At 42.5% G+C, this 16,127-nt stretch overlaps 1 protein-coding gene across 1 annotated transcript in view; it reads left to right on the forward strand.

Moving 5' to 3' along the window:
* Positions 1-16,127, forward strand: part of PLA2G4A (phospholipase A2 group IVA) — a 2,090,704-nt gene that overhangs the window by 1,303,734 nt on the left and 770,843 nt on the right. The window contains exon 11 of the mRNA XM_069641387.1: positions 120-234. Within this exon, the coding sequence (XP_069497488.1) occupies positions 120-234 (115 nt within the window). The remainder of the gene's footprint in view (positions 1-119; positions 235-16,127) is intronic.

A 16,127-nucleotide genomic window follows, 5' to 3' on the forward strand; every position in this document is an offset into this window, starting at 1 on the left:
TGAGTGTACAGAGGGCTTTTAAAAGTGGAGAAAACATGTTTGACAAATATGGCTGGAGTATCTTATTTGCACTTCTGATGCTCTAATTTTAGTCCTTTATCACTTTTTTTATTGTGCAGAGAATGAACAGCAAATTGAGCCACATGAAGGAGAAAATCAACGAAGGGCAGAATCCCTTGCCACTGTTCACCTGTCTGCATGTCAAGCCTGATGTTTCTGAGCTCATGTTTGCAGGTAAGGCATTTCTTGTAATTGTACTATATTTAATAAATTCCGTTTTCACAGCAGACTAGCCTTGTATTTGTATGCTTTCCATTCAAGTTACATGAACGCTAGCAGTGGTAGTAAAATCTGTAGCTGGAGTCACTGAACCAGCAGCAAATACTTGTGTTAACATATTTGCGATTAGAGAGATATGTAGTAAAATCAGGGTGTTTGTGCCAGCAAGAGAGAAGGGACAAGGAAGTACTCAAATGACTTTTTTTTTATTTTATTTTTTTTATACGGTTTATACAAACCTTTAAAAAGAGGATGATAGCTACAACACAACACAAGGAAAGACTAGTGAAGTAACACTCAACACACAGCACAGCTGGCCACGCATTGAGCCCTCGCCGTGGAATTCTTCGGTCTCCTATGATAAGTCATTTACTGGTGCAAAATTATCATCATTACACAGAAAATAGGTGTGATTTCTCCTTGAAGTGTCATTGAGTATAGGGTTTCGAGACCACTGAAACCAAGTCTGTGTTTAGACGTTTATTCAGTTCCTCGAGAAATGTTATTAAAGCAAACATCAATGGACGGTTTGATCCTTCGAATATCCCTTTCCACCACTCATCCGCACACCGTGTCTGCATTTTTGCAAACACCGGGCCGAACGTGCGAGTTCTCAGTGTACGTAGATTAGAACAAGAGTGTAAGGTGTTTCAACGTCTCATTTCCAGTTTTACAAAAGCGACACAATAACTCTGTGGTAGAGTTGTGTGCGTAGCGGCGTTCTTTAGTGTCCATTAAGTTTAGTCTAAATCTTAGATAGATAGATCTTGCTGACGCATTAGGAAATAGCGTCAAGTAAGCTTGCAGATTCCCGTGCGCTCTGGCCTCTCCTGGTACATCTGCCATCATTCTGCAATTCCGTCTTTGTTCGCATGTTAAATGCCAGTCTGTGCTCCATACTTTTTTCTTCGCTAACATCGGATTTTCCAATAGCATTGATAACTTAATGTCATACAGGTCTAGTATCTCGGTACAGTACTTTTTCCATAGTACTAAGGTGGTGCAACCGAGATCTTGTTTTGTTTTTAGTATTTCGTACTGCAGCGCAGGTGTGTTTATTGAGCATTTCCTAAGGAGGCATAGAATGTTCCAACACACCCTAGCATGGATAGATATTAACCCCAATTCATATCTTATACAGACTGTTGGCGTGCCACGGGGTAAGTGTAAAACTTTTACCCAAAAAATATTTTCTAGAGTGTTCCAGAGCTTGTGGGAGCATCCTAGGGCGTTTTCAGCCCCATATATTATTGCTGGCATAGCTTTTTGTCGATAGAAGTCGATTGTTGGTTTTAGCGAAAATTTTCCAAATTGCCTGTTAATGATAGCTGCTTGACATGCTAATTGTCTGCATTTTGATTTTGCTACTTCTGCCCAAGGTGCGTCATCTAGTTTGGAACTTATTCTCATGCCCAAGTATCGTGTGTCACCGACAGTGTTTAGCTTCGTCTTTTCTATATACCAATTTTGTTTACTTTGTTTTTTCTTCACAGATCTTAAGTTTTGAAGTGTTATTATCTCACACTTTTGTTTGTTAATCACCAGCCCGTTTTGATGTACGTATGTTTCTAGGGCATCTAGTTTTCGTTGGAGACCGATGTAAGTCATATCTAAAAGTATGAGGTCGTCCGCATATACAAGCCAACTCACATGCGTGCCGTTCATCTTTGGTGGAAAAGAGGAGATTTCGCTAAAGGCTTCTCCTAGGTCGGACAAAAACAAATTAAAAATAGCTGCGGCCAGAGGACATCCTTGTTTCACACCCTTAAAGGTTTCTATAGGCTTTGATAGAGTCCCCTGCCGGTCCAAACGTATTCTGATGTTTGTGTTAGAATGCAATTCCTTAATTGCTTCGACCAAACTTTCCGCACACTTCCAAGCTCTTAATTTTTTCCATAGAATTCCTCGATCAATACTGTCGAAGGCGTGTGAAAAGTCTGAGAGCCAGGTGTATTTTTGTGTTTCGTCTTATTGCTTCCATCTTAAACAGATTCAATATTAACAAATTTAGGCCACACCCCACGCCCTTCACAAACCCGGCTTGCCTTTGATCAATGTGGTTGTTTTCTCCTGCCCACCTTACTAGCATCTGCTGTAGCTGTGTCGCGTAGATTTTACCAATTACATCTAACAAGGCGATAGGTCTGTAATCCCCAGGGTTGGCTCTATTGCCTTTTTTAAATATTGGGACCACTATGGCACTTTTCCACGATGTTGGAGATAGTCGCTTATCGACTATTCTTCGGAACAGGGTCATGCAAAAATTGGACCAAGCTTCTGGGTTACGCTTGATCGTATAGTTCGTGAGGCCATCAGGGCCAGGTGCTCTCGATCCGTTTGCTCGCTTTATTGTAGTTAAAATATCGTGTCGATCAAACTTTAAGTCCCAGATGACTAAATCTGAGTGGACGTCATCTTTCACGAGCCCATTCGCACTAAACATTTTGGTGTAAAAGGAAGTCCAAGTTTCTTCTGATATACAGTTTGCCTGCATAGCATCCTGCGGGGCAAATTTGCTATTTATAGTTTTCCAAAAGTTCGCCGAATTTTTGTTTCGTAGATTTGTCATCATAGCCTCTGAGTCGTTTTGAAGCATAATTGCTTTGTGAGACTTACACCAGTTCTTATAAGTTTGTTTGATTGCTTTTTTCTTTAAGGCCATTGCCTCTTTATCCCCCGTCGCTATGTTTCGCAAGTCATGACGCATAAATCTTTTGCGCTGTTGCATTTTTAGGTCGAAGCTGTGTGTATGTTTAAATTTTTTATTCCTCAGACCTTGTTTATGTTCTGTAAAGTCGGTCAGTAGGTGGCAGTATTCGACCTCATTTAATGCCAAGTTTAGATTAGACACAATTTTATTTACCTCTGCGTCTGCAAGTTCGAGCCGTATTCTACTCGATCGAACTAATACGGGCCATGACCAGTGGTCGGGCAGTGTCATACGTGATACCTTTAGATTCATTACCACCATATCATGATCACTGTAGGCCATTGGTTTAACTTCAAATCTAGTTGTTCGTAGGTGAAGGGCCTCTGACACAAACATGTAATCCAAAACGGATTGTTGATTTAGTCTTTTCCATGTAGCATTCGCTGGAATGTCACCTGTCGTGTTTCCATTCAGCATAAACATGCTTCTCGCTTCCATCTCCTGCGACCATTTTGTCGCTATTTTTTTACAACCGTTAATTATTACTTTCTCTTCCTCTTTCTCATCTTCCTGCTTTATGCAGTTTATGTTAAAGTCTCCACAAATAATCAAATTTGGAGTTTCTATAGCTTCAAAGAGGGCGTCTATTATAGTTGTTATTTGATCAATAAAGTGATGTGTTTCTATCCTAACATGATTCCAGTAGATATTGATGATGTTCAGAACTTCTGGTTCTTTATTAGTATCATTTAGGAATGAGACCTTGGCTGTCTGAATGAATGGTGAAACATTAGTTGTTGAGACGATTTGCAGGCCCGTTGCTTTTCTTACCGCAATCAACAACCCAGCCATTGGTCTTCCTTTGTCTTGTTTTATTGCGGGATTGATTACAGTTTCAAAATCCTGCATAATGGGGGTGTCGGATAGCCACGTTTCCTGCAGACAAATCAAGTCCAGGTCATGTGTCCAGGGTGTATGAAAGAGGTGACTAAAACCTCTTGTGTTCCAAGATCCTAGTTTAATTGACTCTTTTTTCTTACACGCCTGGCATTATAAGTTTGACTTGTCATTTAATGCAGCCGCCATCCAATCCCATTCATTCCTCTCATCAATCTTTTTTTGGTTTACCTCTAAATTACCTTTAACAATAGATGACCCGTCAATTGTTATTTGTATTTGCCGATTTTGTTTCAGACGTACTTCTTCCTTGTTATAAGTCTCAGAGGTGATTGATTGTGCGTCTTTGCTGTTACCTTTAACATTGGTTCTTTCAAAGATAGACTTGTTGTGCGCAGACCTTTGAACAGTCTGTTGCATTTCCTCGTCGCCTTGCTCGCAAGTCCTGTAAGTATCAAACCCCAGTGATAGTAAAGTGGAGCTGGCTTCCAATATGATCTCAGAGATTATTTTTGATTGCGTATGTAGAATCACTTTGTCGTTCCTTTTTTCATCGCAAAATTCCACAATTTTTAAGTCCTCAGACTGAATCGTTCTTAAGCTAGGAATTAGTTGGAACAAGTACAGCACATTGTGCCGGTTTAAAATCAAGTTGTCTACATTTTCAATTCTTTCCAGGATCACTTTATGAGGGCTGAACCATTCTGTTTTGTCTACTGAAGCTTGCTGGGCATTCTTACGGGGGCCCACGTATCTCTTCTTGTTACTGCTTGGTGTCATTTTAGGGGGATTGGTGACAGTGTGTAGTTTTTCGTGGGCCGTTTCCGTGGCGATTTTCGTGTAATTTCTTTTAGCAGTGCTGAGTTTAGATAACCTGTTTCGTTTTTCCTCCATTGTTAAGAATGTAGGTGAGTGAGCCACTGCCAATACGGCACTGATATCGGCTTCCTTAATAATTATACAACTGCGCTGATTATTTTGAGGTTTCAGTTCCTCTTGATTGATCTTCCCGTCATCTGAAAAACACTTCTTCTGCCATTTCTGCATTAGACCTTACGGACTCCAACAGTTCAATATCCTGAGACAATGCTTCATCGTCATAAGTTGACAGATTTATCTGTTCGAGTAGCTCAGCCACCTGCTCTTCAGTTGACTCTATGTTGTTCTCAGGTTTGTTTTTCTGCGAGCAGGCTTGCGGTCGTTCACTCCGATCATTTGTGTTCACAGTGACGTTTACCGTTTTCAGATTGCGCAAGAACTTTCTTGAGTTAGTAGTCTGTTTCATTTTTTTTGAGTATAGATTTTTTGTTTTCTTCATCATTTGCTTAGTGACCGCTGTAGCTGCCAAGTTTGGGCGACTTTGCCCCTGTAAATTCTTAAAGATGTCGAACACAGTGAGTTTCGTTGTGTCTGGATTAGAAGAAGCTTGGTCGGGGCTAGGTACATCTATAACCAATGGCAGTGACTCAGCAAGTGGTATATGATCGGCTCGTGTCAAGTCCCCTATCATATCCTTCTTTGCACACCTCACGTCAGGTGGTTGGTTATCCACGTGTTTGTCATCTGATGTTGAAGCAATCTGTGGGTTTGCGAGGGCCGGGTTATCCACGGCCTTACTAGCGCTCAGTGCTTCAACAAACGAGCTAATTTCACTAGGCTTTTGAAGTTCCTTGCCGTTGTATTCGATACTTAGATGGTCAGATACTATTAAGGATTCAGTCTTCATGGTTTTTGGGATGTCATAATTACATGGAGCCTCTGAGTCCACCTTCTCGGTGAGGCAAACCGCACCGCTTGTGCATTGTGGTTGTGTGACTTCTTTTGTGATATGTTTGTGTTTAAAGATACTCAAAGCCTCCCTTGCCACTTCGGCCAAAAGTTTTTTGTCCATATTATTGTTTTTTAATTGGGCCGTTATCGCAGTCATCATGTGATCTTGCTTAAGGGCTAGGTCATGTTGAGCAGCTTTTATCAGGTCGCAGTTAGCTTCCACGGCTACTATTTTAGTGTTCAAAATAGCTACCAGTGTTGAGAGATCTTTAGTATTTTCGTTTAGATGTTCATATAATTTTGTGAAAGGGGCCAGAGAAATGGCCATAGATGATAGAATAGTTGCTTGCATGTCACTTAGCCAGTTGGTATTTATTGCAGGGGAACCCCTATTGTGATCTTGAGCGCGCCTGTCGTGCGAGACAATTTTGGTTTTATACCCCTTTGCCTGAGGTCGTTCCTTTAAATAAGGTTCATCCACTGAAGAGTCAGTGGATGTAGAAGAGGAAATAGAGTCTTGTGTGTCCAAGTTGATGTTTACGTTACTGTTCCTTATTAGTCTTTCTGCAAGAGGTGATGAGCGCCTCGCAATGCTTTCCCATTTCGATTTTTTTCTTTGGGAACATCTTAAGCTTTCAATACTGCTTACATCTCTTCTACTTCGTTTTGTAAGCGCCATTCTTTGAGTAGTAGTGAGTGACGACCATTCTTCACGTGTGGAATTATCCAAACGTGAATTTCCTGTAATTTGTGATGAAGTTATGGGCAACATATTTGTGTCGCACTTCAAAGCACGTGTCTTGTTAATTCGGGTTAGATCAGACAGAAGTTTGTTTACTACTTCAAGTGAGTTACGACGGTTTTCGATCACGTCCTGCTTTCGGGGTGTAGTTAAGGGCATATGGACGTCGACATTTGTTGTCTTGTTTGAAACTACTGTACTCAGTACATTGGGGTGCGGTAAAAACACCTCCTCGTCCAAGTGAGCTAGTACATCATCATTAATTGTTTGTTTGGTGAGTGCTTTAACACTTTGGGTTTCCAATGTGCTGTAATAGACTGATCTAGTCTTTGCCGGTCCTGTAGATAAGGGGATGCTGATAAGCTCTGAATGTGTCTGGTGAATGGATTGCGTGCCAGGCTCCTGGCGTTGTATTTGGTTAACGGAATCTTCCTGTTGTATGCCGCGCATTTCTGTTAATGATTTATAGCCGTACCAAGCTAGAGTTTTTAACGCTGGGACCTTGCGTTGTTCAATGATAGCGATTTCGCCTTGCTTGCCGTTAGTAGAGGTTTCCGTTAAAATCAGTTGGCTACAATGTCCACTGTTTTCATCTATCCCCTCTGTTTGCGTGTTTCCAATAATGACAGTCCCAGCTTGGCAGCAAGGTCGACTGTGCTCTTGCTCGCATAAGGGATGCAATCTGTCATAATCAACTTCTCCTGTTTGCTCCGTATTAGCACTATTTAAGTTCACAACGTTCATCAGTGTATGTGAACATGTGGTAAGATTGTGCGTAATGGCCGGAACAGGCGACAACGGGATAACATTTGCCTTGTACATTCAGCATCCGTTCCGTATGTGTTAGGTGGGGATATAGTTACTGGGTAGCTTACCTGATCTGTGAGTGCATGGACCAGCTGCACCAGGTCTTCTGTGACCTCTACTGACGACGTCCAGTTTTTGCGTTGGGCTCGTGTTTTCGGCCGTTTGGACGGACTTGTCCCAGAGTGTTCAGTTCTACGGCTCATCCTGACAGTTTCCGCAAAGTTGTGGTTTGTGGGCAGCGGTCTGGTCCAACTTGATTTACTGCAGTCAATGGCCCCTGTCCTGGCCGCACAACAGCACAACAGAGACGACTCGCCCTTTCGCTGAGGGCTTACGCCGCAAGGGCGTTGAGGCGGCCTAGATAAGGGCGGCTGCAGGAGTCAGCTGACTCTCCCTTAAAGGCACACGCACCTCGTAGTCTGCGACTCCGTAGAATTCGCGTTAGTAAAGTCCACGGTGTAAAACCAGCAAATCCAGCAGCACAACAGAGACGACTCGCCCTTTTTCTGAGGGCTTACGCCGCAAGGGCGTTGAGGCGGCCTAGATAAGGGCGGCTGCAGGAGTCAGCTGACTCTCCCTTAAAGGCACACGCACCTCGTAGTCTCCGACTCCGTAGAATTCGCGTTAGTAAAGTCCACGGTGTAAAACCAGCAAATCCAGCAGCACAACAGAGACGACTCGCCCTTTTGAGCACGAGGATAACCTTGAAGTATGCCGAGGTTTTCCAATGGTGCACACCTTGTCCTCCATTTGAAGAGTTTCTTTTCTGCAGGTTGAGTATCCAGCTATTTCAGTAATTTGGAATCTGAGCATGTTTTTACCAGTTTACATTTTAAAGCCGAGTTACTGAACTGTTTACTGAACTGTTGGAGTGAAGTTCTCGAACCTAGAAGAGGAACAGCAGTTCCACGGTATCATACATTGTGGGTCACATTTTAAACTTTTTATGGTCCGTGCAATTTTGAATTGTTTTCTTGAAAGGTGCATCGGGTGTAAAATCAGCTCAACGAGTTACTCCATTTCATGCAGGAAAACTGCCAGCATCTCTGCCCATTTCTAGTTGTAATGCTAGCGGAGATGATTGAACCACATGGCTTTGCCCTGCTTTGTATGCGTATGTCTGTAAAAAGCAGGTGGAATTCATGGGGATTTGCTGCATTTCCTGCCTTCACACATACACATGGTGGGCAACATTGCCACTTGTTTATAGCTTTGGATATAAAAAAAGGCCTTGGAACCTGGGACCCAGGTCTCTGGTCTCAAATAAGGATGGTTCCCTTAGCCATGGGAATTAATCACATGCCCAAAAATAGAGCAAGCCCAGTTAGGTCAAATCCTCATGGTGTTTATTATATCATAACATATGCACATCTCATCTCTATGCAAGATCGTCAGGAGTAAAATCAGGATAAAAAAATCGCCACACTTTATATCCAGTGATGTGGTCAGTGCATCATGCATGGGGCAACGAGTGTCCAAGTCTTGCTGGGGCCTCAAGTGATTCACCTTGTTGGTGTAAGGTGAATGTAGATTAAATAATGGATTTATTCTTTGCAAGCCAAAAAGGTGTGTGTGTGTGTACACTGTGTATGAGTCACAGACTGTGTCTGAGTTGCGAGGGTGATTATGCACATGTCTGCTTCTGAAGGTGTGTGTTTGTTTGAGGACATGGGTATGCTATGATGGGTGCTGTCTAAATTAAAATACATGGGAGGTCTTTGGCTTAAACATGTTTCTAAAAATAAATGTACTCTGTATTGGGAATGTTGTGTGTGGTGATGCCTTCCTCTTCTCCCAAAGAAGAGGTGGTACAATCCATGGCACTGCCCGAGACAGAAAGGCCAGCTTCCACACATTGCACAGGCCCAGACGTGCACTCCTAGGACAAGGAATAGACAACACCTCTGAAAAACCAACGCTTATCAGCCAGATTCGTCACCTGGCCATCATCCTTGTGGGGAGAAAAGCCCTTTCTGAACCTCGAACTCTGTTGGTACCATAAACATGGCAGTCCAACACAATCCGCTGGGCTTTTCTATAATGCAACCTAAAACAAGCAGACACATTTACTGACAGAATACAGCTTCAATGGAAATTAGGCCAGTCCGCAACCAGAACTCTGCAGCAGGCCGGCCAGGCCATTCCAACAGGAAGACATGTTATTGGGAACTGTATGGCAGAGGGTAGGCCACTTGTGAATTTTTTGATAGCACTGACACAAATTGAAGTACCAGTACCGACTGGCCCTCATGTTAATATTCATGGTTGTACAGACCAACGCACAGACAGTAACTCACAATACTACACTACTGTTAAAAGATGCCAACACATCTGCTGGATACTCACAACCTGTGCAGTGTTCAGCTGCTCCTGAGCTAGGTCCACACTGAAGCAATAGGCCCCGAGCAGGGGGGCATTACCACTTCAAGTAATGCCCCAGGGCCCATAGTGGAAATGCCCCCCTGCGAGGGGCCTATTGCTATTAGTAACCTGGCCCATAAGACCGGGGTACTAAAAGTATATTTTTCTGTTCATAAAATGCTCCAGCGTTTTGGAAGAGAAAAAAAAATGTCTGCCGGGGAAGGTAAAACGAAGTCTGTTTTCCCTTTCCATGGTGGCCATTGAAAAAAATTGAAAAAAGTATACAAAAAAATGGGCCGCCATGGAAACAGGAGAAAGGGACTACATGTGGTCCCTTCTCTCTTTCCATGGTGCCCATTAAAAAGGCAAACAAAAAAATGGTCCCTGTGGAAAGGAGAGAAGGGATTACGTGTAGTACCTTCTTTCTTTCCATGACGGCCTGTTGAAAATCAGGGGCGGATGCGCTGGGGACAGAAGTGTTCCCAGCGTATCTTCTCCTGAGATGGACTTCAATGAAGGTGAGTGGGGGTGTGGGAGGAGGGAGGGGGTTCAGTGGATGGGGGAGTTGGAGGGACCAGTAATTCCCCATTCACCAGGGCCCTTCCCCATTCCCATTGAACCCCCATAGGGCTCAATGGGAATGGGGAAGGCGCTAATAACGGTACTGTAAAATACGGTACCGTTATTAGCACTAAAGTCCCTTTGCGGGTCCCGTCCTTAATGCCTGCTAAAAGCAGGTGTTAAGGAAGGACCCGCAAAGGGAACTCGTAGTAGAGCGGTAAGGTTTTAACGGCACCGCTCTCGTTACCGGTGAGCATTAACCTTTACCGCCCTACTCGGAATGAGGCCCACTTTCTCTGTGGTGACTATTTCATGATTATCACACACACTCTCTGTGGAAAATGTAACTTTTCTAAAATCAAACATGAGTCCTATAGGAAAGTTAATTCCACTATTATTATACACATTCCAAAAGATGAAAGCAACATCATTTCCATTAAACCATTTCTAAAGAGGAGATACGAGTTTGCTGGGTAGATGATGCCTGTGAAAGAATGAGATCTGAATTTGAATGTTTTATTTCGTTTTCCCCACAGTGTGTCAGCCTGGGTCAATCAAGTCATCTCCTGTGTCGCAGTTATCTTTTCTGGAACATTTTGAGTGCTTATAATAGTGTTTAATGCCAGAAAATAAGTACCTTTTTAAGTTTCACATGCAAATAAAAAATCTTGTGGGAAATGCCAAACCAGCAAAATCCATCTGGTGTGATGCAGGCAGGTACTCACATGTAGCAATACAGTTGTATAATGTATATGGAGTACTATAAAGTAAGCATTTTTCCATTTGCTTTTGGAGCAATCATCCCAAATAAGAATAATAAAGTAAGTCCCCACAAGGATGGTAACACGCGTTCAAGTCCCCGCAAAGATGGTACCGAACACGCAAGTAAAAATACACATTTTTGCAAATATGAAGTTGGATTCTGTATTATGAATTTTTTCAAGATATAGATTTGCTATTAGCCCATTTCTAAAACATTGGGAAGGGTTAGTCCCCACAAGGCAGGTATCCACACATAGTCCCCACAAGGTAGGTAAAACGTATATGTGTGTGTGTGTGTTTTACAGGATATTACCTCCAAATGTTTGTACTTGATATAGAGTACAGAGATTCTATAATTTAGAGTGGCTTCAAGACTTGCCAATTGTGCATTAATAATGTATGTTCAAATATATTGTACATGCCCAAACTGTGTCCCACGTATCCATTGGAGGGTTTGTGGCTTTACAGCCCTTGGTCTGAGATAGTGATCTTTTTCCATATTGGAAGTTTAGCATATAGCTGCTGGTTTTACTTTTTCCAAGTGCCATCTATTCTGATGCGTATCTGGTGTTTTTTTGGGTTTTCCCCTTCCTGGTTGTGATCTTGTACTGCAGTCTTATGAAGGGCCACTTGAAGATTTTGTCAATTACTGTTTTACAAAGCTATTTTTCATCATAAGTTCTTGCTTCTACTGTCTCGTTCCCCCAGTTTACAATGTCATGCCCAGTACCTTGATTGCACATACACAAGGCTGGATTTCTGCAAAACATGGCAGGCAACCAGCATAATTGCCCATGATCCTACTAACCAACAGTTTGGAGAAAATGTAATTTGTAGGCAGTGCATTTGGTTCTATGTTTTCTATAGGACATCCCAGTGCAGCACCCTCACATGGAGCTGCTGATGGCACCCATTCAGTCTAATCAAAGGACAAAGTCACTTCATATGAAATTATTAATAACAGGTTTCAAAAAAACACTTTTTGAAAATGCAGTTTTGTTTTAATCTTCTACTGATTGTTTTCCGTGTGATTTATTTCGTTTTTCTGTGTTTTCATCTTTTATAAATGTTATTCACAGACTGGGGAGACCACAATGACCTCCTGCCCACACCAGTTACTCATTCTACTTTGTTCCATTCTCAGACTCCAACCTCTTTCTCCTTCCTGACCCAGGTGTCCATCTCTCTTCTCCCATTGGCCTATTTTTTTCCATTGCTTCTCTCTCCTTCTCCTTGTTCCAGAGCAGATGTATTGCCTCTTCCCTCCTCGTATCTTCTCTCTCTAAACTAATTTTATCATCCTCCTCCTTATCCCAGATTTATTCCTACCACCCTCCTTTCATACTTCATTGAGATGTGCAATATGTCCTCTATTTGTGCTTCCTGCCCCTTCCATTCTCATCAAGCCTTTGTAAACCTAGAAAGAGTAGCAGTTTTATTATTGGTGCATCTTTTTAGGGAAAACGTTTTTGATACTGGCTTTTCAGCTAAGTGCTATTGTTCAGGAGATATTTTTCCAGACAGAATGTCATTTTAACAATGGATTTTTTAATATCGTAGATTAAAATTGTATTTGCTTGATTGAATTATTGAAGTGTAACAGCTTGTGTGTTTATTTGCGTCCTACACTTGTTTTTTGGGCAAGCACCTTTCTTCAGGCATGATGCTCATTTCATATGTAATATGATGGCACGATGCATGCAACCAACCCCATAAATTGGCTTTACAGTTGTTAGGGGTCTCCTCCCATGAAATGAGATTGAATAACATTGTATTGTGGGCTATATTAGCCACTGTTAAATGAGTATCCCAGCGCATGTTGACTGTGACAAGAAGAAAAGTAAGTTTGGGGAGAGAACGATTGGGCAGAGAAACAAAACAATACTTCTGTAAATCTCAGGGAACTAGATGTGGACTATTATTCCAGATGTTGGAAGATTACTGAAATGCACAATTCTGTTTGTATAATATAGTGAGAACAATTTAAACTGTAGCTCATGCCCAGAGCATAACTGGTTAACATCACAATTGCATCTCTGCTTGCTACAGGATAACATGTGAAGGCAAATCAACTAGTCACATTACTGCCTAAATTATATTGGAGGAAACCTATGAAAATGACTTCTACAAGGCAGTTTCAAGGTCATAGAGGACATCCTTAACTAAGTGAATAATAGAGCATATGAAAGAATTTGTAAATATTCAAGTGGTACTGGAAGAAACAGATCATGAAGAACTGAATACACAAATGTTTAAATATACGTATATTTCGGTATCTTTATCTAAACCATGTCGACTCAAGGTTTTCACTTGAAGGATCGAAATTAAGATTGATACGACTGAGCTTAAAGCAGCTCCTGGGTATCATGCATCACAACGTAGGCAGGAGCTACCTTGGCGCATTCAGGCGATAGTGCATAGCATGTCACAAATCTAGCTTCCACTTAAGATGCACATATTTTGCCCATTGTACCTCATCCATTGTACTTTAAAGGTCCCCTGGAGCTTTCTTGGTTTCCGCTTTATACACATTCCCAAACTTGCAAGGTTAATGTCAGATAGGTGTGTTTACATGACACAATTTAACATATGGAATCAAACGTAGTTCCTTGTAGCTATTGGTGTAGTGCTAATCCAGCTGTCTTAGTATACAAGCAGGAGTAAATTGCTCCCAGCAATTTTGAACCCTGCACTGTAGTCACCCCAGACTTTGCGTGGGGGAGAGGGGGTGAGGCGGGTTGGAGGGGCTTATCTTCTCTGTACTAAAGAAATGAAACTCCTACGTTAGAATTGTGGACCCATTGAAAATGTATAGCCATGAGATGGTCAGCATCCACTTTATGGATGACCCACATATGCCCCTGCATCTACATTCTAAAAGCGTGGATTGTCAAACCCAATGATAAAGCCTACAGCAGCAGTACAAAAATAGGAATAAGTGAACAGTCAGATTATTAGTTTCAAATTGATATGTTACCATACTGTAACTGATGCTTTTATTCGAAAAAGGCTTATGTATGGTTGGGCTAACTCTGTTGCCGATTGTTGCTAGGTTTCTGTGTGAAACCAGAGGATGGTCTGAAAGTGTTGTGTAAAGGTCGGGCTCAAGTTTTAATATAGTCCAATGTTTTAGATGTTACTTGTCTTATGGCAGAATATGAATTGCTGAAAGTGTGGCACCATTTGAATCGGTCTCATTAGTAAAGTTTAAATTGGAATAGTCTCATCATTTCTAGGTTAGGAATGATATTTAGCAATGGTTTTAGATGGGTACTATGTCTAGGTAACACAGCATTATGTGACTTAAAATTTCAAAAAACGGTTGTCATGAGTTTATCATCTGTGACTGTCACATTGACCTACACACTGTTGTCTGGACCTTAATCATGGGCCAAGGGTTTCTGGTCTCCACAGATGCTCACAAGCTACGTGATGTGCAACCTTGAGGAGGTTCAAGAGACATTTCTTAGAGCCCTTACTCATGCAGATTCCCACTGATGTCATGCTCCCAAGGATGGATACCATGCCAAGCCACCGGCATCTACCGCTGTCCTCCCAGAGAAGTGAGCCCTTTTCGCAATCCCAAGTACATAGGAGTCCGTCTATACCCAGACAGTAACTCCCACGACTGTACCAAGTTGTAGAAGAATCCCCTCACTGCAACTCCCACGTGCAGGAGGGCCACTCTGTCAATAGGATCCCTCACTCATTGTTACGGGGGTGAGAAACACTAAGCACCAGTCAGAAAACCACACTGCACCCCTTTCCATTCAGCAGCATGACATGCACATTCAAAACACGTATAAAGTTTTAAATCCCACAAACTGGAAACAGTTCAAAATTCCCATGAAAAAAGGAAACGCAGAGGTTCCAGAAGAAATGACATTGCTGATAGAGGAACATCTGTTGGTCAGCAAACAAACACCAAAGACACATGGCATGAATTCAAAATGGTCACCTGCTCCTTAAAATCCCTGCTTTCTAATTTCTGAACTACAAAGCCCCACCCTCAATCCGTTCCCTGAAACACTTGACAACCCCATCCAGTCAAGGAGTAAGCACCTGGTTTGGAATTATGAAGGAGGCTTGGTTTCCTCTGTCTGGGAGAAGGGAGGTAGGGTGCATATTGGTGAGCTGAGTGACCAGAGCCAGTAAGAGAGACTGCAAAGGGCAGCACACTAAAACCCCTTCTAGTTAATGAAACTATCCCTTGCATAGTGATAGAATCAAGAGAGACCAATTAGCATGCTGAGAGCTATATCGCACACTTTGACTAACCCGAAAAAGTTAACAAAGAGTGACCGACTGTGGGGGAATTCAGAGGGAGAGAGCGAGAGACAGAGGCCAACATGGGGGAGTGATCTGTACCCTGGGAGAGTGCCCGGCCCAGGGAGCGATCCATACCCCAGGAGCAAGATGGACTCCAGAGGATAGGAAGAGACCAGATGGAAAGTGAACAGAGATATTGGCCCAGGCCTGGGAGCTGGACTGGTGGGTTAAAATACCACAGCATGGCAACTACCCAAGACCAGGGAGAATAGATGCTTGGTGGTAACAGTGTCAAAGGTAATACCCTAGGCAAAGGGGGAGTTTACCAATTGATGATGCCAGCATGTTCAAGGTATGGGCAAGTAGCCCAGGAGGATGTCCTGAGGATAGTTGGTGAGAATATCTGAGCAAGATCTGTATAATATTGCATGGCAGATAAGTACTTGCTGGTAGGCACATGTACTTGCTGGTTGGCACATGTACTTGCTGGTTGGCATGTAAAGAAAAAATACTTGGGCACTGTATCTCGAGGTTGCTAAGAAGCAAGCGGTGCACTAAATCCATAGGAAAAAGACTGTTAAGAAGGGAGCAGAATGTTACAGCACCAAGGTGTTTGGTTTTGCGAAACACGCAAGATGTTATATGCATAGGTTGTTAAATAACAAGCTGGGTACTGTGACATTTGAACCATGTAGTGATCTCGGGGCTGTAATATCCTGACAGACAGATGGCCCTATGGGCAGACCAGTGGACCATTTTCCTTAAACTGTATCCTGACACTATTGTACACCTATCTCCATCTAGTTTTAGGCAAACCCCTAGACCTTATAGTAGTTCATCGCAATCCCTTCCTGTTGTGGGTTGGAGCCAAAGGGCTTATCGGATGCCATACTCACCCACTGGAGGAATGGTGTGTGACTACTATCCAGAGTAGATTAGAAGCCCCAAAGCTATAACTGACTGTATCCTAACACTGTTTAGTTACTTTATTCTCAGGGATGAATATCCTGTTCCGAAAAAGACTCCTCT

Source organism: Ambystoma mexicanum, chromosome 1q (genome assembly GCF_040938575.1).
Source record: "Ambystoma mexicanum isolate Mex_15411 chromosome 1q, UKY_AmexF1_1, whole genome shotgun sequence".
NCBI classification, from domain to species: Eukaryota; Metazoa; Chordata; class Amphibia; order Caudata; family Ambystomatidae; genus Ambystoma; species Ambystoma mexicanum.